The sequence below is a fragment of the Acipenser ruthenus genome, chromosome 4 (assembly GCF_902713425.1).
Source record: "Acipenser ruthenus chromosome 4, fAciRut3.2 maternal haplotype, whole genome shotgun sequence".
Classification (NCBI taxonomy): Eukaryota; Metazoa; Chordata; class Actinopteri; order Acipenseriformes; family Acipenseridae; genus Acipenser; species Acipenser ruthenus.
In genome coordinates, this window is record NC_081192.1 from 4,340,660 (window position 1) to 4,366,356 (window position 25,697).

The 25,697-nt window shown below is 39.2% G+C and overlaps 1 protein-coding gene across 1 annotated transcript in view; it reads right to left on the bottom strand.

Annotated features, from left to right (window-relative positions):
* The window catches only part of tg (thyroglobulin), a 131,773-nt gene extending 106,758 nt beyond the window's left edge, over window positions 1–25,015 (bottom strand). Inside the window, exons 1-18 of the mRNA XM_059021484.1 lie at window positions 24,661–25,015; window positions 23,691–23,796; window positions 20,657–20,754; window positions 19,981–20,169; window positions 19,282–19,441; window positions 15,387–15,493; window positions 14,468–14,611; window positions 14,187–14,372; window positions 12,840–13,916; window positions 10,964–11,560; window positions 9,541–9,783; window positions 8,050–8,187; window positions 7,394–7,471; window positions 6,875–6,987; window positions 5,719–5,833; window positions 5,047–5,256; window positions 4,473–4,682; window positions 4,068–4,210 (exon numbers count right to left, since the gene is read on the bottom strand). Coding sequence (XP_058877467.1) covers window positions 4,068–4,210; window positions 4,473–4,682; window positions 5,047–5,256; window positions 5,719–5,833; window positions 6,875–6,987; window positions 7,394–7,471; window positions 8,050–8,187; window positions 9,541–9,783; window positions 10,964–11,560; window positions 12,840–13,916; window positions 14,187–14,372; window positions 14,468–14,611; window positions 15,387–15,493; window positions 19,282–19,441; window positions 19,981–20,169; window positions 20,657–20,754; window positions 23,691–23,796; window positions 24,661–24,727 — 3,981 coding nt within the window. The 5' untranslated portion in view covers window positions 24,728–25,015. The remainder of the gene's footprint in view (window positions 1–4,067; window positions 4,211–4,472; window positions 4,683–5,046; window positions 5,257–5,718; window positions 5,834–6,874; window positions 6,988–7,393; window positions 7,472–8,049; window positions 8,188–9,540; window positions 9,784–10,963; window positions 11,561–12,839; window positions 13,917–14,186; window positions 14,373–14,467; window positions 14,612–15,386; window positions 15,494–19,281; window positions 19,442–19,980; window positions 20,170–20,656; window positions 20,755–23,690; window positions 23,797–24,660) is intronic.
* Between the last annotated feature and the right edge of the window lie 682 nt (window positions 25,016–25,697).

Below are 25,697 nucleotides of genomic sequence, written 5' to 3' on the forward strand. Positions count from 1 at the left end.
GGCAAGCAGGAAACTGGTTTGGGATGTCACTCTGAAGCCAACAATGACCTCGAGAGATCTACAAAGTTCTGTGTCTGAGATGGGAGTCAGTGTTCACACTTCATCAATAAGCCGGTCCCTACACAAAGCTGGCCTGTATGGACAGATGGCAAGAAAGAAGCCATTACTCAAAAAGCCTCATCTTAATGGATGTATGGTTTGCGAAAAAGCATGTAGATGATACTGCAGACATGTGGAAAAAGATTTTGTGGTCAGATGAGACAAAATTTGAACTTTTCGGTCTAAATTCCAAGCGTTACGTCTGGCGCAAGCCCAACACTGCACACACCCAGTCAACACCATCCCAACTGTCAAACATGGTGGTGGCAGCATCATGTTATGGGGTTGCTTCTCTTCAGCAGGGACTGGGAAGCTTGTCAGGGTAGAGGGGAGAATGGATGGTGCAAAGTACAAGTGAATCCTTGAGGAAAACCTGTTTGAGTCAGCCAAGACTCTGAAACTGGGGAGGAAATTCACACTCAGCATTCCAGAGTGTGGGAGCATTAAAACAAAAAGCAGCCTCTCCCATCCTTTTACGATTCACCCTCGGAATGCACAGGAGACCAGCATCAGCAGATCTAAGAATGTGTTCCGGCTGGTATGGAATCAGCATGTCATTCAAGCAGTCTGGAGCGAATCCATTCAATGCTTTAAATACTAGTAATAAAACTTTAAAATTGTATTACTAGTATTTCTGATTCGATTGTCTTAGATGGCACAGAGAGCTCAGGACTCTAGCATTGTTCTTATTTTCCTCAATAAGATTAGAGAAGTAAGCACATCTTGCTGACCTTAATGCTTCATTATATTTTGATAAAAACTGCTTTAAAATATCGGAATGTATTTGTAATTTTGTTTCTCTCAATTTGCGTTCTGGCAAACTCTTTTTAATTGACATATAACTTTATTCATCCAAGGTGTCCTACATTTTACAGAAATAGTTTTAATTTTAACTGGAGCCACAGTATCAAGAGAAGTTTTTAGTAGGCGGTTATATCTGTTAACTAACTAAGCAGTTGATAGAAAATTTGTTGAGGTGGGTGGAGCTAGACTAACTATTTGAGAAAACTTTTGAACCACTGCAGGATTTATAATACGCCTTCTAACACTACACACCGCAGTCTTTTTACATTGAGGCAGTATAGCCTCAAATGAAATAAAGAAATGATCTGATATTGCAGGGTCTATAGTAGAGGACATGCTAATTTCAATCCTCTAGAGAAGACTAAATCTAAAGTATGACCTTTATAATGTGTAGGCCCTGTTACATGCTGAGTAAACTCAAAAGAATCTAGTAGATTTAAAAAGTCCACAGCTGTTGAATGAGATCAGTATGCAAATTCTGATAGGAATGATTGTCTCAGTTTAGGTGGGCGATAGATAATAACCATAAGGACAGGAAATTGACTATCAAATATGAAAGATAAAGACTCAAATGATGAAAATATGGGTCATTCCATACCAACTCAACTAGAGCCATTGCCCGACCGTCTCAGATTTTGCTAGAAAAATTCACCTGGGGGTTTTCGGGCCCGCTGAGTTCAGAAATGCTAATCTTTTTTTATTTTTTATTTCCCCTTCCAGCTGTGACCTGGCAAAGGTCAACCTAAAGTGAAAAAGTGACCCTGACCATAAAGATCACCCTGGGCTCAACTTAGACGCTACCATCCATGTGCAAGCACCTCGTTCGACTCGTAAAGAATAGGGCTTTTGAGGAAAAAATACAAGAAGCACCTAACTCACTTTTGGCAAGTTGCCAGACGAGGGGTAAGTGACAAGTTTTATTCAAATTTCAGCCCAACCCTTTACCCTGTAGGGGATGCAGGTCCTAAAGTATAAGTATTGCTGTAAGAACCTTAGGGACCACTCTTCTAAATTTTGTGAAACACTTTTGGTTTCCAGTCCCCCCACTGGTCATTAACCACCTCTGAAATTTGAACTTTTGGTATTTCTACCAAGTTTAGGCCAAATAACTCATGTGTGGGGAGGGGCTCCAAAAAAATCACCCAGAGATATTTTTAGATAGATGTTGATGAGATCTATAAGAATCATTTTGGATTTTTTTTTTTGGCAGGTTTTTGAAGTTGCATTTGTCATGCATTCAAGCATTGCCTATGGCCACTTTGGTGAGGCTAAAGTACCACATAGTCCTAACCAAACTGGCATTATTCTTCAATATTGCATTGTCTGGGTTTAGATCTAGAGTAAAACGTGACAGGATGTGCTTCCAACACTAGCTTGGAGTTGAGGAGTTAAGAACTTGCGTGTGGAACATAGATTTCTTTGTTACAGTGACACATTTGAGTCAAACGAGGTGCTACACATGATGGTAGCGTCTAAGTTGAGCCCAGGGTGATTTTTCTGGTCATGGTCACTTTTTCACTTTAGGTTGACCTTTGCCAGGTCACAGCTGGAAAAGGAAATTAAAAACAAACCAAAAAAAAGATTAGCATTTTTCTACAAAATGCCCCTTTTCTGGTTGAGTTGGTGTGGAATGACCCATATATATATATATATATATATATTATATATATATATATATATATATATATATATTGTAAACGACTCACCCACTCGGGTTCGTTGCCCCTTTAAAAATACGACCCAACACACGAGAAATGGAGTTTTAAAGCGCTGACGTGCTAATTTTTTAATAAACACAAAAGTAAACAAAACACAAACAAACACCTAACTCCCACTGGAGCGCTAACTAAACAGGATTTTCCCTTACTACCTTGCAGGACGGCTAAGCCGTTTACCTGCCACCAAACACAAACGCTAACACAGCACTTACTTCTTCTCACTGCTCGGAAGCAGAGCACCTCTCTTCTGCTTCCTTCTACTCAGCAGCCCTGTGCAGACAACCTGCACGTCTTAAATACCCCGGTGCGGGTGATAATTAATCAATAAACAAATTAACAAAACAATAAGACAATTAAGAAATCAAATGAAACAATAAAGCAACACAAATCAAAACTGTGCATTACCCTCGCAGGGAGGTTTTTAACCCCCTCCCTGCTGTCTCTCACAACCCTCTATCTCACAATATATATATATATATATATATATATATATATATATATATATATATATATATATATATATATTTCTATTTTATTTTGATAACACAAAGCTGCTAGAGCTGAGCTTTCAAGGTCCACCGATGAGGAAGAATCTACCCATATCTGAATAACTCGTAGTAATTGGAAATAATAGTAGACGGCAATCAACACAGAGGACACACTCGTATATAATGCCTGGTACCATACTCAGAACAGGCAGGGTTAGGTGACCTGCAATCCTGCTACTATACTCCTGGACCCCAAAATGCACATTTGACAATCTGATTAGCTTATTACTTAACACACTTTGACCAATTACCACAATACTTGTACCTTTCTAGCTTATGTAAAAACTGCTTTCGGTAATGTTCAATCCTGTACCAGAACCACAGTGCATAGACTTTCAGCCCTGAATTATTTTTGTTCGTGAGGTTCGAACATGATTTCCAACGGCATGTGGCAGCGTTCTGGATCGTTACAGTATGATGGAGTATAAAGTTACAATGCGTATGGATACATAAAAGGAAACGTCGTTAAAACAATTCAACACGTTTTAAGTAAATACATGTTTATAAACATTTAAACTTGATAGTAAATGAACAAATGCAGTTCACATCAGCATTAACCCCTAAGAGATAATCACATTCTTTATCATTCTGTTCCTGCAGCACATTTACAATGACTGAACTGAATCACTGAACGTAACAAGCCAGATTTACAAAGCTGTTTGCTATAACGTATCTAAATGGAATCTTTCAACTTTTCCGCTAGAGTACACAAGATCATAAATCATTTGAATTTTGCACCACTCCCTGACCTGGTGTTATTTCTCACCCAGCTGATTTCGATTCTGTAAAATCAGCTGTATCTGTTGAACTGATTACCTTAAGTACCAGACCACCTGGATTGTAACCTAGGTTACAAACACACAATGGGAGGGGTTTGGAATGTGCTAATAAGAAGTACCTGGAGGTGGCAGAAACCTTGGACCCTCAGATCCTCAAGGATGGTTGTGTGTAAGTTGAAGCGTTCACTGCTGCATGCCTTCCCCTTAGCGAGCAATAGCTGGAACTCTGCTTGAGCCTGGGCGGTCTGGAACACCTGGGGTCCTGGGACAGAAAAGTGGAAGGGTGGCTTACTTTACATTTTTAGGGACAGAAAACACACCTGCACTGAATCTGTGTGAGAGTGGGCTTGTGATGTAGTAGTAACAGTGCGCTCAATGGCAATAAGACTGGCCTGTGTAACCCTTTTACAAAGTTGCAAGGGGTATGGGTCTGAAGATACCATATGTGATGCCACAATGTTAGGAAGGCTGCAATATTTCTGAGCAATGGACAGGAAGAGAGCTTTGAAACCACGGATATTTACTCTGACAGGCATGAGGATGTGGGGCAGCTGAAACCCAGGTACCAGACGCCACATCACAGAGGAAGCTGTCACCAGGAAGTGTGCTGTGGTAACCTTGGCGACAGGACAGCTGACATTGCTGCTTTCGCTGGCCATTACTAATAACGTCCTTGCACAGTACAATTCCATTATAGACAAGAGGCTCGCTGAATGGTAGTGGACATTGAGGACCTGCAAAAATAAATCAGATACATGAATTCAAAGGATTATACACACTAATCACAAAACCATATGAGCAACTTTTATGAGGCATGAACAAAACCACCAACAATCACAATTAATGGTGCATAATAAGGTTTAATAGCAGCAAGAAGTTATATAACTACCATTAAAATAAGCTATAATCAAGAGAGTGACATTTGGAAGCTGATGAAGGCAGTTTAATACTATCTCAAAGCACAAGAGTTTAAAAACATTAAAAAATGCTGATGGTGCTGTTTTACCGCAATCCTCTGTGGTGCGCTACAGGGTGCTGAAATGGTGCAAGTCATTTTATTCTTTTAAAACTAGATTACTCGTCGAAGGAGAGACTTACTGTCACACGCTGGTTTGTATCCTGCTGTTTGGTTGCCCCTCGTTCCTGGCACCTCCTCTCCATTTTCAAAGACACACCAGCAGTCTTTCCCTGTTTGGTCGCACTGGACTGGGGAGAAAGAGCCTTCGTTCTCCTGGCACTCAGGAACATAGCCTATCGCTGCATCCCAGCTGAGTGCCTGGCTCTTCAGCAGCTCACAACAGCTAGGACCTGGGATGCAAAGAGCACGTTCTGCAACTCAACTCCAAACAAGACTATGTTGACAAGACATTGGGCAAAAAGCATGCAATATGGAGGAATATGAGGTACATAAATCGGGCACTCCCACTGAGAGGACGGTATCAACAAATTCCCAGTTTAAAATTCACTCTCTCCTACGTGCGCAAACTGGTGGAGTGGCGTAAATGCAAACTATTGTAAGAAAAATAAAAAGCATGTTGTTTTTTCCCATTTTATCAGTGGCAGCTTGTCCAATGAAACGGGTGAGGCACTGTTTTACTTAAGGTTAATATATCCCACAAAGTTGACAGCCTTGTTACATAACTTTTTTTTTTTTTAAACTATAATGTTAAAGTATGGTTTTGTTGTCGACACAAAGCTTTTTTCAGAGAATAACTCAACTATTATTGTTAATGCATAGTATACTAGTCAATAAACCACAGCACAGCTTACACTGAGAGCTGCCATCCATACTCTGGTCAGCAGGCTGAAGGGTTTTCCCTGTGGAGGGGTTCACACACCAGGCATGGCCACCTTCTCCTCTCTGCAGCACTGAAAACGCCCCATTCTGAAAAGAGAACAAAACTGAGAGGGTTAATGAACAATAACACAATAAACACTAACCACTTTCTTTGATGGTGCTGCTTTTTTACTGAAGATTCCATTGAAAAGCTGACCAAAGGATATGAAAGTGAAAGCATTAGGGTATGGTCATATACAGGATACTTGAGTATAACACACAAAGACCTGTAGAGGTACCTGCTAGTACCACTCCCATCATATAGTCATTTTAAATTAGGGATACAATCTGAAACAACCAATGTATTCAAATGGTCTTTAGTATAATGACTTTAGTATAATTAAATTATATATAAGATTATTACTTTAATTAAAAAACATGCATCTCTTTTACTGTGTAATTGCATATTAAACGCACTGTAGACAAATAGAAATGAAAAGAACAGGTAAATATTCTTTTTTGTGTAATTACTAAGTAATTATCATAGCATAACTGAATTGTAATTAATGAAATAAACTAGCTACCAAAAATCTTAAATATCATAAACAGATGATGTTCAACTCATATTGCCTTCTGTATAGGGTAACCAGATTTCCAAATCTCAGAACCGGGACACAGATCTAAAATAGTTTTAAAACTATATAACATTTTTTTTTTTTTTTTAAGAATGCTTCTTATTTGAATACAGTGCTTTTATCACTATTACTGTTTTCACATTAAACTAACAAAAACCACCAACCTCTCACTGCTGCACAACCACTGCACCTTTCCAATTAATGCCAATGTTTAAGTACTTGTTCTAACTATATGTATTGTTGTTTGTACCCTCATTTTGAATACTTTCATTTTAGTACAGTAACCTATCTGAAAAATATTATTCTGGGACCATATTTAATATGATTGACTGTTGTTTACATAATTCAAGTAAGGAGCACTATCTGGCGCTTGGAGTGCAATCTTGCAAAGTGGGACTTTTTTGGGGTAAACCGTCAGGACACGAGACAGCTGATGGGAAAAGGGTGCGGTCGCAGTCAAACCCAGGACGTCTAATCACCCTACTTCTATGACGAACATATGAGAGTCCCATACTTCCTGGCAGGAAGGGTTAAGCAGGTTAGTATCTGTGGCGCTGGGCTCTGATCCAGCTTGTCTCCAGTCGGACAGAAGAGCCTTGGAACGAGCGCGACGACATGTTGTTCCGCCTGGAAAATCAGAGCACAGTGAGGGTGTATCTGTAGCAGCAAGGACCTGCAAGCAATTCTGTATGCATAGAAACAGAAGAACGCTTTTGCTAATGTTGTGAATCCAGTTTTGCTGTAAATAAATAAATAAATAAACACATGCTCACATTGTTATCATTACTAGTGGTGACCAATGAGGCAATATTTGATTACTGTTATTAATTTCCAATAAATAATGCAAAGATTACAGGCCCATACCAAATGATCAAATTTTACCCCCCAATACTGCTATTGCATGTTAATGAAAACATTTATTTTGTACGTAATATTCTATGATTTCCTCAGACTATTAAAGTAATTTATATTGCAAAGTACTGAACGTGAATATATTATACACAATAAAAATGCAAACATGTACTGCACTTACATTGTGGCAGCTGGACTAAGCGACTAACCAATGAGCCTGGTATGTAGTTTCCATCCTCATCAACACACCAGCAGTGACCTTATAGAAACAAGGTTTACTTATATGTACTTTTAAACTTTTAAATCAGTTAATCAGACCATGTAACCTAATGATCAATCTAGTAATCACATACTCTAAGTTATATATTATATGGAATTAGTTTATTATTCCAAATAGTAAAATTAGGTGTTAAAATAGCATCTGTTTCATTGGTGTTTATTGTTGCCTTTTTTTGTATTTAGTGTTTATTATATTTAATTTCAAATTCAATTAATAGATAAACAAAATCTGTAGTTGACAAAAGTCAACCTGAAGGGGGCTCCTGAGTGGCGCATCCTGTAAAGGCGCTCTTCATGGAGTGCAGGATGCGCCCTATAGCCTGGAGATCGCCGGTTCGAGTCCAGGCTATTCCACTGCCGACTGTGGCCGGGACTTCCCAGGGGGCGGCGCTCAACTGGCCGAGCGCCGCCTGGGGGGGTGGAAGGCTTAGGTTGGCCAGGGTGTCCTCGGCTCACTGCGCACCACTGACCCCTGTAGACTGGCCGGGAACCTGCGTGCCTGCCTGTAAGTTGTCCAGAGCTGCGTGGTCTTCGATGCTGTAGCTCTGTGATACTCACCGGTACTCTCAGAGCACTGTGTTGGTTCCCAGTGACCAAGTCCATTACACTGAGGGGTGTAAGGGCGGAACCCCAGGAGGAATCCATCTCCTTGACGAAATGCAGACGCCGAATGAGTCTGCCAGTAGAAATGTAAAGCTGTGGAGGAAATCAGAAGACAACACTAAATAACACTAAAGCTCCAGACTTTGTTCCCAATACCGATGTGTGAAACTGTCAGTACCGGAAGAAGACAATGCAGGCTCTGAAAGACAGCTTCTACTAGTTAAACAGTTAGACATGCACTGAAGGCCTGCTAACTACTTTGTGTGCAAACCTGGTCATTTGTGATGTGGAGGGTCGCATAATAGTCGACCTTAGACCTGGTACACAAGGAATTGAGTGTTTGTTCAAACTGTTTCTTCTTAAAATACATTTGATGGGGGGGCTCCCGAGTGGCGCATCCAGTAAAAAAAAAGCACTTGCATAGAGTGCCGGATGCGACCTATAGTCTGGACGTCGCGAGTTCAGGCTATTCCTTTGCTGACCGAGGACGGGAGCTTCCAGGGGGTGGCGCCCAATTGGCCAAGCGCCGCCCGGGGGAGGGAGGGTTAGGTCGGCCAGGGTGTCCTCGGCTCACTGCACACCAGTGACCCCTGTAGTCTGGCTGGGCGCCTGCGGACTGGCCTGTAAGCTGCCCGAGAGCTGTGTTGTCCTCCGACGCTGTAGCTCTTGGGTGGCTGCATGATGAGTCCGCAGTGCGAAAAAAAGCAGCTGACGGTACACGCTTCGGAGGACAGTGTGTGTTCGTCTTTGCCCTCCCAAGTCAGTGCAGGGGTGGTAGCGGTGAACTGAGCATAATAAAATAAATGTCCATTACCAAATTGGGAGAAAATAATTTAAAAAAATTGGCAACGACTAAATTTATAAAAAAAAAAAGAAAAAAAAATACATTTGCGAGCGACTGAAATATCACAAGGAAACTGACCATTTGGAGGACCAGATCCAACCTGCCAGTACATTAAACCCTGTTTCATGCATTTCATTGCAAAAATAGCAAAGTAAACATCATTTTATTTGTGGGACACATATGTCCCTTGTACCTTAAAGGGTTAAAAGATACAGAGATTGGAATTATATTAATTGTCTTTGTAGTCTTCCATTAGAAGAAACAGTCAATTTTCTTCTTGTTGTATCTTGTATGAAGAAATCATAGAACCAAGGACGCAATAAAAATAATAATTTATTGTATTAAATAAGTTAGCCAGCATATTGACTCAGCTTTGTGCATTGACCCTGAGCCTTTTCAGAGGATGTTTTCCAAAATGAACACACTCTGGTGCTTGCTTGGCATGAAGACTTTCCAGGCATCTTCATGCCAAGCAGAGAAGACACTCAAGAGACACAGTTGTATGTATATCTTAAACCGTGAGCAGGGGTCTTTATTTGGCAGCGTTGGAAAAAAATAATGAATTAAGGAAGGGTTTAGAATATTAGAGCATTCCAACCTACTTGTGTGTGCGGCGAGCCGAACAGCATAGTCACTGCTGCTCTGAAGTATGTCGGAGAAGGACACTCCTGACTTGAAAGATTCGATTCTGTGGAGGAGTTCACTCTGGGTAAGCTGAAGACTATTTGCCAGCAGAAAACTGTACCCAAGCGGGAAGTGAGAACTGTTGGAAACAGTGATGATTTCTTCAGCCTCCTGTAGAAACTGCACCACCTGCTGGTTCACGAGAGAGCACGGCCCTGGGCCTAAAAGAATCACAGGGTGAAATTCAGCATGAATTGAAGAATTTTAAAAATGAAATTCAATAGAAAATAATGTTTAATGTTACATGTAAGTGGATTTGACACTTGTTATTACCCTCGTATAGACTGTCCAGTAAAAATCACACAAAGATCTTTAAAGGTGTGGAAAAGAAATGTATCCCATGTAGATGTTAAATGTATTTATCTAGCATGGATTTTATTGTAGCATCTACCATTAATTCACATGTATCTGTATATTGGAAAGTTTTATATTAACCAGGCAGTTAATTTAACAGTGTTACTATGTAACAGATTCAATTAGAGGTAATTATCTTTAAATAAGTACAGATAATTGTTGCCTGGTTAATAGAAACAGTGTCCCTATATTGATAAGGTTTATGCCACTAGAAAGCTATCTTTGTGTGTGTGTGTGTGTCTTGTGGTGCAGTGGGTCGCTTCAACACGATGATAGAGCCTTGTGTTTGAACCTTTTGTTTCTATCACATTGACCTCACCTCTACCAAGCTCTTCAGTATGTGAATGGTACAGGGGCCTAATAACCCATAATGGACTTCAAGTAGGCAAAATCAATCTTATTAACATACCCAGGTGCACAGAATACACACAGTCCATTTAGCAAGAGGGTTACAGTACCTCACAGACCACCTCAAAGATCTACTTTTAAGTAGTGTAAGTTAAAAGTAAAAACTATAATGAGTGACTCAGAAGATCTGGTTCCTAGGTTTTTTTTTTTTTTTTTTTTTTTTTTTTACAATTGGTTTATTCCTCCAACAAAATTTGACTTACTTCAAAATAGGGTCCCATGTGTGCACCTAACTACAGACATTGTTCATTCTGTAACATGGTTACTTTCCCTATGAGACCAAAATGGTGTACATTTTGCATTTTGCTTAGCTTTCAAAAAGCTTTTAACATTCAGTTAAAAGATACGGTCTTAAGCTAATCAGAAGAACAGGAAACCTTACTACAATTAAAAATAAAGCAAGTTGAAGAATACTAACATGGTAAATCTAAAATCTATCATTTATTTTATTATACTTTACAGGGCATGTTATAGTTTTTGTCATATCATAGTGAACAGGCAGAATGATAAAAAAAGACCACAAGCAGCAGACCCTACACAGATCATGAAAACATTACTGTAAAACTAAAATGTACTCACATTTCGGAACCTCATTAACCAGAGCCTTGGTGCCTGCCATCATTTGCCCATTCCCATCGACACACCAGCACTGGCGGAGCTGAAAGTGGCCCAGTGCAACACTGAAATCAGACAACTGCCCTGGGTAAAAGGTAGAATTACCAACCAGCAGTCGCCAGAAAGCAAGTGGGTTAAAAAGAACGGTACTGCCAGAGATGGAGCTGTCATCGCCTGCTAAGACTTCCAGTGGAACATCACCAAAGGTCTCATATCTGGAGAACACTGGGAACACCTTCTGGTGTCCAGCATTATAGAGCTCTTTCACAAAGGCTTTGAAGCTGGTGAGGGTTTCGGGCAATTTTTGATAACCCCTTATTTTATCGATAATATCCATGGCAGGAAGCTCTTGGCCTGCGTTATTCTGATTGACCCACTCATGGTAAAACTGAAACACTTGTTCTGGAGGTCCATCGCACTGGACTTCACGCCAGCTTCCGTCTAAATTGCACTGAGGGATGTAGACATCAGACAGATGAGACACTGGACTGGACTCTGATAAGAGAGACTGCACAGTGCTCAGGAACTGCTGAGCTGCTGTCAACTGGCATGCAGTTGGACCTAGAAGATGGAGACAGGGTAGACTTAGAACTAGCACAGTGCTAAGTGTGCAAAACCACAATTGCTTTTTTGGAAGCATGTTTGTTTATAATTTTTTGAAGATATGTAGATTTAATAATGTGATACCAGGGATGTCCTAGTTGTCCCTGTCCTGTGTAAAAAAAAAAAAAAGTTAATAATAATTAAAGCAATACCTTTATATTAATTCAGCTGGTTTTATGTATGTAATAACCTCTATCAATTGAAGCCCATAAAAATATAGTGGCAATTTTATATCAGAAAATCATTTTGATGTGTTTCAGCTCAGGTTACAGTAATAGTGCATAACTGACAGCTGAATAAAGTACTGTGACTGGAGGAATGGAAAAGCATTCTGTCGAGCAGGGAGATTAATGTTCGACGTGGTGCCACTGTGATTGGCTCAATCTTATGCTCTCATGAGCGTGAAGGCGGCAGTGGACAGTTTACCGGTAGGAGGCAGAAAATGTGTTTTGTTATATTTAAAATAAAGACTTTATTGACAGGAATAAATTATGCCTGGTATTTATTTTTTTTACTCTTGCTTACTAGCCAGCAGCGTATCATTATTAGTTCATTGCACAAAGCTAGAGTAGGACTAGTATCTAGGCTATGCAGTTCATCCAGTGACTGTGTAAAGTGAACAATAGCGAAATAAACGTTTTTTCTATTAGTTACCAATTTTTGGTTTTAAGAAATCTGAAAGTAGTAGAAGTAAGCAGAGGATTTCAAAGAATTGTTGTTGCTAAGCCTGTATAGTGCGGCCCACCAAGCGATTCGTGCAGTGACATCACATTCATACATGCACATGTATACCTTACAGTACACTGGCAGACACAACCGAGTTTCCAATTGTGTAAAATATAGGCCATGAAGGAGATGAGACCAACCAATTAGATTTCAGGTTGTGTGTCACATGAGGGTTGTTTTAAAGACCTAATTGTAAAAATGACTGTAACTAACTCCATAAATATTAGTGTCCAAAATATTTGGCAAATTGTAGATATACATTGTAGATATACATTAAGGAGAGGACAAAAATGAGTAATAAACATATCACCAAATAAAATCTAAGAAATTAGTGATTGGGATGGAATCTCCTATTAGGTGAAGTGGGATGGAACGGCCCTTCTTAAAATTGCATCACTTAAAAAATATATATATATTTGAACATCATATAACTTAAAATTACACATACCCTGCACTGCTAGCACCTAATGAAATTGCCCTGTGCTTGTTGCACCGATAGTAAAATACTTACACTGCAAAGGTTCTCCTAAAGTTGTCCTTGTCCCTTCTATTCCTGTACCTAACATACAGAAACAACTCTTCCCTGAACACTGGATCGACTTGAAGCTCCCATCAGTCTCACACCTGGGGATAAACACTTCAGATCCTGCAGCCTGGCTTGCCTTTATCAGCTTGGCTGTTTCACGTTCCTTCTCGCATTTCGAAGGGCACCTTGGCCTTTTTCCTGGAACCCGGGAACCTGGGATCTCCTTTCCTTGCGGATCTACACACCAGCACTCTGAACCGAGGCACTGAACTTCCTCAAACTCTCCGTTTATGCTGCATTGTGGAACAAACGTGCCTGAGAAGTCTCCATCACAAACGCCAGCTTTGGCACTCTGGAAAACAGCTTGAAACAAGCTACCTAAATCTTCAGTCTCCTCTGTCCTGAAAAAAGAGATGATATCTCGTACTGTGGTAAAAAACTGCTCATTCTCCAGAACCGACCCAACAAGCTTGACTAAGTCCTGGTTCTCCTTCAGATTCACATCCCGACCAAAGCCGTCCCTGATTTTCTGGTCCAGATTCAAGATCTCTTGTTTGATCAGAAGAGAATCGTCTTCTGAGGAAAACAGTTTGGCAAGTAGGACAAAGTCCTCTCCATTGGTTTTCTCTGTCAGGCCAACCTGTTGAAAGATTTGCTTGAAACTGAATGTTCCTCTGGGGCCAACAGCACCTGTGAAGTTGAACTGGCCTACATTCTTCAGGAATTTACCTCCAAACAGATTCTCCTGAAGCCTCTTAGGAGTTGTGGTCAGCCTCAGAGCCTTGAGGGCCATTTCTTTGGATGGGAACATTCCTCGAATGACTTCACCAAGCACGACTTCCACATTGGATTTGCTGAATTCAGGGAGGGAGAGCAGCAAACCTGATTTCACAAACAGTTCCTTTAGATCTGGACTGCATGGACTAAGTGGCTTGACCAAGTTTTCATCACCAGCTTCAGGTGTAGAGAATATATCGTGTTGGCTGAAGAAACCGGCTGGGCCATAAAACAACCTTGAGAGTGCTTGTCTTCTTTCTGAGGGGCAGTCTTTGTCACTGTTACCTGAGGAACAAAATGTATTTCATATCAAGTAAGTTCATTGATGTTTGTCATTCTAACTTATACATACTTGAGCACAACCTCAATCTAACTTTTTTGCATGCTGAAAATTGAACAGGACCAGCATACATAAAATAGTTTTAGTTTCTGGAGAACTAGGGGTGAAATGATCTTGTGACTTGATAATATGTTTTAAAATCCTCAGTCTGTTGATCACAACTGATAACTAAAATACCTTTTTAATTCACTTTTTTGTTCTTTTGGTTTACTTACCACAGACAGGAATTCCCCCTTGCTGTCTGGATCCAAAGATCTCCTTCCCACTGGAGTCAACACACCAGCACTGGCCTCCATCCTGGCACTGCATTGGCTTGTAATTCCCATTCTCACCACACGAGGGCACAAAAACACTTCCCGTCTGCACAGCCATGGACCGCTCGGTTTCACAACCGGTTGGGCCTATAAAACAACAACAACAACAGAAATGACGATGATGATCCAATCTGATTCTCTCAACATGCCTAAACTGTTGAGTAATTCTGAAGTGTACTTACATCTGAACCGGCCGCTCATTGCCAGCTGGACTCCCAGGAATCTCCTCTGCAGGATGCGGTACATGTTGGACTGAGTGAAAGAGTGACCTGGATTGAATCCTGAGAAAGCTGTGTCGTACACCTCATTCAGCAGCAACTCCAACCCTGATGTACAGAGAGGAAAAAATAATACGCAACAATCCAGTCATTCTGGATTCACTGGGCTTTTCAAGTTCTTAACAGAAGTCCAGAGGAGCTCAAAGAAGATACCTTTAACATTCACAAAATACATTGGGATTGGGATTTTTAATATGCCTGATCTAGGCTAGTCCTGTGATGGACTTCATATACACGTGGGGATGTTGGTAGATTTTTCCACAGCAACAGAAAACACACTGGGCCTTTTCTTTTTTACCACTGTGTTGTATGATGAGCATGACTTATTTTAATCCTAAGGTCAATAAATCACGCTGCTATAATCACACTTTCTGTACTCCGTGTTCACCTGCTTGATATTTTACATTTACTATTAAATCTGTTTTCATATAGCATTGACCTTGAACTGGGATATAGAGCCTAAGCGAGAAGGCATTTTCAACACCCAGGCTAGGGTCACAGCATGTTCATACACTGAGGGTTAGGTTTTTTTATGTAATTTTTTTTTTTTTCAAACTAGACACGGTGTGAACTCTGAACCCCTTTCTGTTTCCAGTCAGTAACACGGTAAGTCCCAATGGGTAGACAACTGCATCATACATCACAAGCTGTACAAGTTCTCATCACTCTGCCCAGAGAGAAGTTATTCATATATAATGAGGAAAAAGGGAACTTGGCTGGCCTTATTCACAAAATAAAATTTTTCCTAGTACACCGTTCAGACCCTAAAGTTTTCTAGCTTTATGGTTTAGTTTCTAGGAGACCACATTTGTATTCAACTCACCTGTACCAGCAAGCTCTCTTCCCCTGCTGTCAGCGCAGAAACAGTAACCAGAAACCTCTGGGAACATTTTTCTGAAGCCACTGAATGTCTGAAAAATACCAGGAAACCTAAAGGAAAGGTAAAATATGTATTGTTTTATTTATTTAACAAATCATTTTAGGAAATAATTACATCACAATTTAAAGTGATTTGAAACCTGGGCTTCCCATGTCTTAGAACAGCATTTATTACACAAATATAAACATATAAATATTTACTTGTATGTGATGAAGTAATGTATGTAAATCTTTGAGGCAAACCCAAAGACAACACTGAAAAACCTGGAAGAACTTTCACAAATGCACAATGCATTACGGTTTAGAAAGAAATAACTCTTGAGGAAAGACTATAAACTTTGTCCCACAGGAGTAATTTGGATGTTCACACTTGAAATATATCTATACCTCTATCTACAATGTATATCGTTGTACCCTCTGTAATTTTTAAATGATTATAAAATCTGTAGTGATACTAATCAATGGCCCACAGATAATCACTGACAGCACTCAGATAAGGCGTTGGGTCTGGGACCATCTTACCCTCTAATTTTAATACTGAGAGAGTAAAATGTATTTTCAGGGGGTAAAATGCAACATTACCTGGAAGTCATGAGTAATCTCTATAAATACTGTACAATCTTTAATGGCAATGGGGTATGGCATTTTCATGTGTAAAAATGGCAGGTACACAGCTTATCTGGACTGCTGATCACAGACATACAGCTGTGCTCTAGATAGTTATGAATACAATACGAAATATACAGTACAGTAGTAGTGATGGCCTTTCTTTTCATCTATTCTTAGTAAAATGATTATTGTAACCAACAGCTACATATTTCAATGGGGATCGCTTTCTCATTTATATACACTGAGGCTAATTCTTTCATGGGTGGACGGTTATGTGAAAACCACTGTTCCCTTGTTGGTCTTGGCCTTGGCCAGGGTAATAAAATGACAGCAGAGTTACTAATGCTTTTTTCTTGTCTCCCTACAATAAGACAGTGTTTTGACAAAGTGAAGAGTGGCCAAATGGTGACCAGGGTTTGGATGCTCTGATTCAATCTCTCTGGGAGTTTGGAGCCCAACTTCACTGCCCTCTCTAGAGCTGGCACTGAGTTTACACTCCCATCTGCCAGAGGGATGAAGAGATAACTGCCTGGATCTGGGGATAGCAGACAAATAGATACATTCATCTGAGCTGCACATTTCAGCAGCAGTTATAGGTATGCTCGGAATTCATTTGTTCAGCCAAATATTGCTCTCCTCAGAAAGGAAAAGAATTGGCCTCCCCTCCATCTCAGAAAGGAGGCTTTGGGTGGCATATCGAGGTACAGTGAGGTTGCACATTGAGCTGAGCATCTACATTTTCACTGGAACATATATATATATTTTTTTATTTCAATTGTAAAAAATTGCTGGTGGTCTGCTTTCCTCCTAGTAAAGGTGTCAAAGCCAGACAGTCCATCCTCTTGCACCAGATCTCAATCCTGTTATTGCATTAATAAGTAATCCCTATTTTGACAGAATTTTATAAATTTATTATACTATTTAGCAAAAAGAGTTTATTTAGCTAAATATATTTTGATTTAAAGTAGATACCCTTTTTTCAGTAAAGCATGTTGTTGTTTGTTTTATGCATTCATTAACTGAAGTTAATTGGCATATTTAAATTCCCTGGCATGCATTTTGCATCCAGGTCGAATATAAAAATGAATGTAATCCTAAATTAATGCTTTTCGAATGTGATATAACATATGCCTCTGACATGATAAGATCCAAAATGGAAAAAATTACCGTTATGGTAACAGTATCCTGGGAGACAGTCAGCATGGTTTTAGGAAAGGGAGATTGTGTCTAACTAACCTGCTTAATGTTTATGAGGATGCAACATCGACAATGGGTAATTGCAAAGCATATGACATGGTTTATTTAGATTTCCAGAAAGATTTTGACAAAGTCCTGCATAAAAGATTAATTCTCAAACTGAATGCAGTAGGGATTCAAGGAAATGCATGCACATGGATTAGGGAGTGGTTAACATGTAGAAAACAGAAAGTACTGATTAGAGGAGAAACCTTAAAATGGAGCGAGGTAACCAATGGAGTACCACAGGGATCAGTATTAGGTCCTCTGCTATTCCTAATCTACATTAATGATTTAGATTCTGGTATAGCAAGCAAACTTGTTAAATTTGAATACGACACAAAAACAGGAGGAGTGGCAAACACTGTTGCAGCAGCAAAGGTCATTCAAAATCATCTAGACAGAATTCAGAACTGGGTATACACATGGCAAATGACATTTAATAGAGAAAGTGTAAGGTACTGTATGCAGGCAATAAAAATGTGCATTATAAAAACCATATGGGAGATATTGAAATTGAAGAAGGAATCTATGAAAAAGACTTAGGAGTTTATGTTGACTAAGAAATGTCTTCATCTAGACAATGTGGGAAAGCCGTAAAAAAGGCCAACAAGATGCTTGGATATATTGTGAAAAGTGTTGAATTTAAATCAAGGGAAGTAATGTTAAAACTTTACAATGCATTAGTAAGACCTCACCTAGAATATTGTGTTCCTTTCTGGTTACCTCACTACAAAAAGTATATTGCTGCTCTAGAAAGAGTGCAAAGAAGAGCGAACACAATTATTCCGGGTTTAAATGGCATGTCATATGCAGACAGGCTAAAAGAATTGAATCTATTCAGTCTTGAACAAAGAAGACTATGTGCCGATCTGATTCAAGCATTCAAAATTCTAAAAAGTATTGACAATGTCGACCCGGGGGACTTTTTCAACCTGAAAAAAGAAACAATGACCAGAGGTCACAAATGGAGGTTAGATAAAGGGGCATTCAGAACAGAAAACAGGAGGCACTTTTTTACACAGAGAATTGTGGGAGTCTGGAACCAACTTCCCAGTAATGTTGTTGAAGCTGACACCCTGGGATCCTTCAAGAAGCTGCTTGATAAGATTCTAGGATCAATAAGCTAGTAACAACCAAACGAGCAAGATGGGCCGAATGGCCGTCTCTCGTTTATAAACTTTCTTATGTTCTAATTACACAGAGTGGTCAAACTTGACATGAAAATGGAAATGCTATAAATATTAACCCCCTTCCCCATTGGCCATTCAGCAAAAACCACTTCCTTTAAAACCAACAAGCCTAAAATCCATGCAAGTAACTGTAAGGCTATTAGGCCACTGCTATTAAGACTAAAACTATTTTGTATCTACCAATTAAGAGGCTTGCAGTCTTAATTTTTTTGCAATGAAAAATCATACGGTATGTCAAAACTGCTTTGTGAAACAAGTTGGAGAAGTGAATGACCAAACAAGATTGTACATTTCTTTGAAAAAAAAAAAATTAAGGGAGCAAGCATGAAATAATGTGAATCTAATTGAAAAGTGCAAAGTGAGTTTATATCTGGCCCAGGACCACATGAGAAGCACAGGTGTCCCTGAATAAACACAGCCACACAGGCAGTATGCTGCAGTGGAGTTCAGGCCTGTCCCAGACCCTGGGTGATCCCTCTACAGGAGGAGGACATTCTTGTACTATGATGGCCTCTGGTGGTGAAAAAGAGCAAGCACTTCTGGAATAAAAGTGAACAGGTGTCTGTCTAAAAACATAAGGGGAGTAAAAAGTTTCATCTGAACAAAATAAAGACCTGTTTATGTTTTAACTATAGAGATGCACAACTCGGGATATTCCCTTTAAGGCGTAAAAGTGAAGGTGGTGTTTCCTATCTTGTTCATTTGGACAGGCACTACATTATTTAGGTGGAGGGATTGATGTATACAGTTACAGAATAAGTGCTGCTGCTGCTGTGCCCTTCAGACTGGTTGTGATCCTACCTGTTGAAAGTATGAAGGAGATCGAAGACCATCATGTCTGTTGTGTTGATGAATTTGCACTGAACAGGCAGGAACTCCCCCTCTGCGGAGCACTGTGGAGGAGACTTCTCACCAACCCCATGAAGGAGACGCCGCTCCCTCACCTCACAGCTACCGGGACCTGGAACACATCATTGCACAGATTGAAGGGCTCAGCAAAACACACTCCATCAAAAGGGAAAAGCTTAACAGCACAGAAGGGGCTACAGCACTGGATCTGTTTTTCTGCAACAAATGATCATGAGACAGGCAGACAACTTAAAGTGGTTTAATGACTAATGATAAGAGCACAATGAGCTTCAAATTCCAGACATCGCTCAAATTCCAGACTCCTCAGTTTTCAGGCACTATGTAATTACGTTTGTGCTTTTATTTTTCTTCCTCCACTCAGCCTGATTTCTATGACAACACAACAGTACTTTCCTCTACTATCGTATAACAAATAATACAAAGTTCTTAGCCAACCTATAGGACAACAGCAGCCTGGACTGATCACAGGAGCAGCTCAGATTTTGTATAATTTTCTCATTAACACAAATCTTATCAGAAATACACAGCAGAACAAAACAGGGGGTACTTTTAGAAACGAATTATCACACAAATAAAAACCTTAGTAAACCTGTCTGATCACATCAAAGACAGTGGTGCTTGGGTACTTACAGCGGTCCAGTTTTCCATTCTGACGGGTCCCATAGATCTCCATCCCTTCAGCATCCACACACCAGCACTGCTTGAGCACAGTGTCGCACTGCCCTGTCTCATAGTCTCCGGAGTTTGAGCACTGGGGGATGTAGGTGACATCGCCTCTGAGGAGGACTTGCTGTCTGTGGAGCTGGCAAAAGGAGGAACCTGAAGGACAATACAAGAGAAAACAGGAGCACTTTAATGGTGATCTTTATTAGGCACCCTTAGTCTCACACAGCAATTAATGAAGGTGAAGGTGGGCTCATGAAGGTATTTGCAAGCATACTACTGTAGGTCAATTTGAAATAATAATAAAGCTGAGATACACAAATAATTCAGCCCTTTTTGCCTCAGTTTTTCACCATTTATAATTCTTGTCTTTTTTAATTATTATAATTGTTTTTGCTTTACTATGTTTTTTTACCATTGCATTACATTTTATTTTGAAAGTAAAAAGGGCTAACTTTGTGTTAAGGTATCAATATGTATGAAGTATCAATAAAACAAAACCAAAAAAAAAACTTTATCCAACAACACTGGCAAATAATTCTGCATCTGTAATACCATTAAGGGATGCCTCATGTTTTTTTGTAAGATAGAGTTCATTAGTAATTGGATAGATGAAGGATAGCGACGGCCTATTTGTACTTACAAAGAACAACCGAGCCGTTCCGCCGGCTCCCAGGAACCTCATCGCCTGTAGCATTCACACACCAACAGGAGCTGCTGTTTCTATTGCACTGGGCATTCCTGCAAGCAGTAACATGCTGCGTCTCAGTATTGGAAACGTATTGCAAATGTTAACAGATTTCACTGGACTCGTTATTTCCTACTGTACATACATTTTCATATTTTCCCTTTAATACCACTAAACATTCAAGCATTCTGTATCTGTTTTAATTAAACACATGGCAATAGTAGCCAGTCTATAATAAAGTAAATTAGTCAAAAACATAGTGCGTAATGCAAAACACCACATACCAGAATCCCCCATTGACACAGAATATGTATTGATTTGCAGTGTGGGGAAACACATGTTGTTCTAATTGAATGAAGTCACACACAGTCATTTACTCGTCAACAGTATCAAATAATACAGGGAACATGCAGGCCATGAAAATACTTTAACAGGAGCAGCTACAAACTACCAAGATTTCATGAAATACTTTAGACATAATTATAAATGCTTTTTAACTCTGTAGAGCTGTTGCATGCAGCGTTTTCTTCTCACATTTAAACTAACAAGAGTTTTTGCTTGTTTAAGGCTCTACTGTAATGCAAATACTGTAAAAGCAGGAGCGAGCATATAATTTAATCAATTTAAGAATCAGTTCAGTTTCTGTCTTCAACTAAACAAAAAGTCTTTTAGACATTACAATATCAATTAAACTAAAGAATATAAATGTTTAGTTTATATAAAGGTTTTACTACAATAAAAACCAGAGGAACTGTTAAGTTTGAATGTAAGACAATAAAGTGTGAAGTGTATTTAATAACTTTAAACCGATTGAAGGAAAATAACTAATTTAGTGACCTCGTCCTTACCTGCCTGAAGTAAAAGCAGTATTGGAGATGACTAATTGGTTTTGGCCAACGAAGTAGGAATCTTTTGTGATCAGCAACTTAAAAGCCAAGGTCCTTTCTATAATGAGCAATCTCATTAATATTAACGAACAAAATACCTTTTGGTACCAGAATAAGAGAGCATATGGGGTCATGTCTGTTCTCTTCATTATATTATAGAAATTAATGAAAACTTGGCAGCCGAAGCAAGCATTTTATTTAAATTAGAAAAGTTGTCTGCAGGTTAAGTTCTTATCAGAAAGGTAGCGACTTTAATTTGGATGATGTTTGTGAGCCAAAAATGATTTCATGCGGTGAATTTGGAAAAGCGCTTACAGTGGAGTTTCATATTAATTAAAACACTAGCCTTGGCAAGTAAACAGGGTGCCAGGAACCTGCTTGTGCAGACGAATTTTTAGAAACAGAGAGAGGTCAGGCTTAGTGCAAGCATGGTACAGTTAATATGAGACTATTAGATTTAACATGTTCATTATAGCCTGAATTAAAATGAAAATAACTGGACTGGCCACTGTATGCTTAGTGGTTTTATTCAAAGGCTTAAGATAAACCCCTACAGTCTTTGTCCAATATTTTGTTAAACACACATTTGTATATGAAGTTAAACTGGCCCATTGACAATGTAACATAATATGCTACTAAGAGGGAATATATTGTAGACCCAGGTTAATAACAAAAAGTTGATGTTATACACACACATATATATATATATATATATATATATATATATATATATATATATATATATATATATATATATATATATATACAGCATCTATTTTGATACACATATAAACGGGTATTGTATTGTAGCATGGATCCTGTGAACTTTGGTTCACCTAAATTTTAGGGAAAGGAGGGGTTGAAAATGAGAGCAATGAGATCATGTTCCAATATTTTGGAAAGGAGTTATATACAATTAATTTTGAATGTTTTTATATAACTCCAATCAGTTTTAAAAAGGAGTTGACCGGATTCTTCTAGAATATATCTCAGATAAGAACTGTCAAGGCAGATTGATGATCAGATTTAATTGGGACTCCTGGTGTATTCAATGGAGGGAAAATCCTATATAAGCCCAGAGCAAGACCTTGATCTTGCAAGCTGACGTGGTCTATGCTCTGAGGGTCTCTGAAAAACTGATTGCTGTTTGGTCGTATTTAGAAGTCTCTGCTTTTGAAGACAGTTCTTGTTTTTACGTTATATACTACAACTACACTTCCATATAGAGGAAGGTAAGAACAATTTTGAATTTAGATCTCATTTATATTGATGCATTGCTATAAGGTATAGGATTTATATTTTAGCTTTGGAGAGTGATATATTGCATGTTTTAGGATTTAGCAGTGGGCGGTTTAGCTTTTTGCAGTACTAGCCTAAGGGCTAAGCATATGATAACCATATTTGTATTACTGTATTGAAGTATTAATGCTGTTAAACCTGGAGGCACTGGAAACGCCCAGACTGCCTATTAGCAGGGATCCATTATTAAGCATTTAATAAACCGAAGGAGCACTAATACTGCTCTGATTCGTTAAAACTTCAAATTAAATGAGTCTGTGTGATTTTCTTGATTATTAAAAAGTTATCTGGACATATTGTAAGCCCAGTGCATAAACAAAACCACTTACAGGAGTTTAAAACATCTCCCCTGAGTTTAAGAGTGTGCTCAGAGCATGTATATAAATAAAAAGAGCATGTGCATTTCTGACACCATACTCAATTATAAACAATACAACAATTATAAATCCAAGCAATATCAATAAAAACACACACATACATACAATAAAAATATATTAAAAGATACAGAAATGTATATTTAAATTACATTAAAACTAAAACAAAGTCACCTCAAATGTAGATTACACTGAACAGCAGTTTTAAACCCTTTAAATGTGATCAATTTGTCTTCAGATCATGAGGTTTAACTTACTTTATACCCAAAGTACAAATTGCTGAGCACATAAAAAAAAGAGTGCAATAGCTGAATTTGGGAGTCAGCGCTTGAACTTTGATTAGCATAGTTCCTGCTGTACTACTGATGGTCTCATCCACAGGAATGGCATTTTTGCTTGGCCTCTGATTTGAGCCAAAACCCACAATACCTGTATCTGCCATCCTCTAAGCACTGTGGGATGTGACCTCCTTGCACCAAACTGCCTTCTCTCTTCAGCTCACACTGGCTCAAGGGTCGGGATTCCAGCTGGTACTCTGAAATGACCAGGAATCCTGAAAATCATTACACTGTCCAGGCAAGATAAAACAAGTGCTTGCTTGTTTGGTGAGATGCAAGTCTTTCTTTGAGTAACGGGGCAGAGTCTTAACCACAGTGCAAAAGAGCAGGGCTCGTCTGCATTATCACAGGGAACAGGGTACAGAATCCGTAATGGCAGTGTGCGTCACACAAGACTGCCCCTTATGTTTCTGTCATTCAATGTTTCTTGTGCTACATTAACACTTTATAATGTAGTTTTCTTTATAAATATTACTATGGACACAATGGGGGTCCACATTTGTGAACCTATAAGTACAAGGTTTGTATTTTTTTCTGAAAAAATTCAACCACTATTGATTATATTGGGCTAAAATGTGATTTTGATTAGGTTATTATTCTCTATACATTAACATTTAATGTATGAATTTTTTCTAATTCTGATTAATCACAGATAAGGTAATTATGTAGAGGTAGCGCACTGATATGTATAGTGTGGATATTTTCTTTTATCTAATCTCAAGTATTCCACTATAAAAGAAAGGACACTAATCTAAAGCCCAAACACACACACACTTGTAGGAGGCTACAAATAACATAAAAAACACAATAAGATACACAATTAAAGTAATGTGTTCCCATTCACTGTTATTTAAAGCAGTTCAAATGTACCTACTGAACCACATTTGTGCTCCCAGATTGTGTTTATTGACATTGCATCAATGTATCAGTTTCTAATATTTAGTATCAGTTAGTATAATACATCTCAATTAGACGTTTATGATTCTGAATATTGAAAAATGAAGATTGTGCCAGCTGAGAGTAGCACTGAAGCAAATGAACAAGAACATCACTGCATTTACCTGAAATTGCAGCCAGGGATAGACTGACACAGCACAGAAAGACAGCAGTAGACTCCAGGTAGCCCATGGTTATTGCTGGTTTGTCTGCAGGAGATGCGTCTCCTAAACCTTCTGAGAAGCAAGAGCGGTGTCTGCCTCAGGTCTCTGTGGTCTTTATATTCTCACAGGTGTTTCTGCACTGTCACTGTCGACTGGCATCACTGAGCACATGATGCAGATTAACAGCTTCCAATGTAAGCAAAGACCACAGATGCATGCCTTTAATAAAAACACAGAGTCTTGAGTGGGCTGGTCAACCTTAAGACTACTTGAACATTTTCAGCATGAATTAACTCTTTCAAAGGAAGGCCCAGGAGAACTAAAATGGTTTCTAGAGAGTGACAATGTGAACAGGCTGTCCACAACAGTTTCTAGAGTGACAATGTGAACAGGCTGTCCACAATGGTTTCTAGAGTGACGATGTGAACAGGCTGTCCACAATGGTTTCTAGAGTGACGATGTGAACAGACCGACCACAATGGTTTCTAGAGAGTGACGATGTGAACAGGCTGTCCACAACGGTTTCTAGAGAGTGACGATGTGAACAGGCTGTCCACAACGGTTTCTAGAGTGACGATGTGAACAGGCTGTCCACAATGGTTTCTAGAGTGACGATGTAAACAGGCTGTCCACAATGATTTCTAGAGTGACGATGTAAACAGGCTGTCCACAATGGTTTCTAGAGTGACAATGTGAACAGGCTGTCCACAACGGTTTCTAGAGTGACGATGTGAACAGGCTGTCCACAATGATTTCTAGAGTGACGATGTAAACAGGCTGTCCACAATGATTTTTAGAGTGACGATGTAAACAGGCTGTCCACAATGATTTCTAGAGTGACGATGTGAACAGGCTGTCCACAATGGTTTCTAGAGTGACAATGTGAACAGGCTGTCCACAATGGTTTCTAGAGTGACAATGTGAACAGGCTGTCCACAATGATTTCTAGAGTGACGATGTGAACAGGCTGTCCACAATGATTTCTAGAGTGACGATGT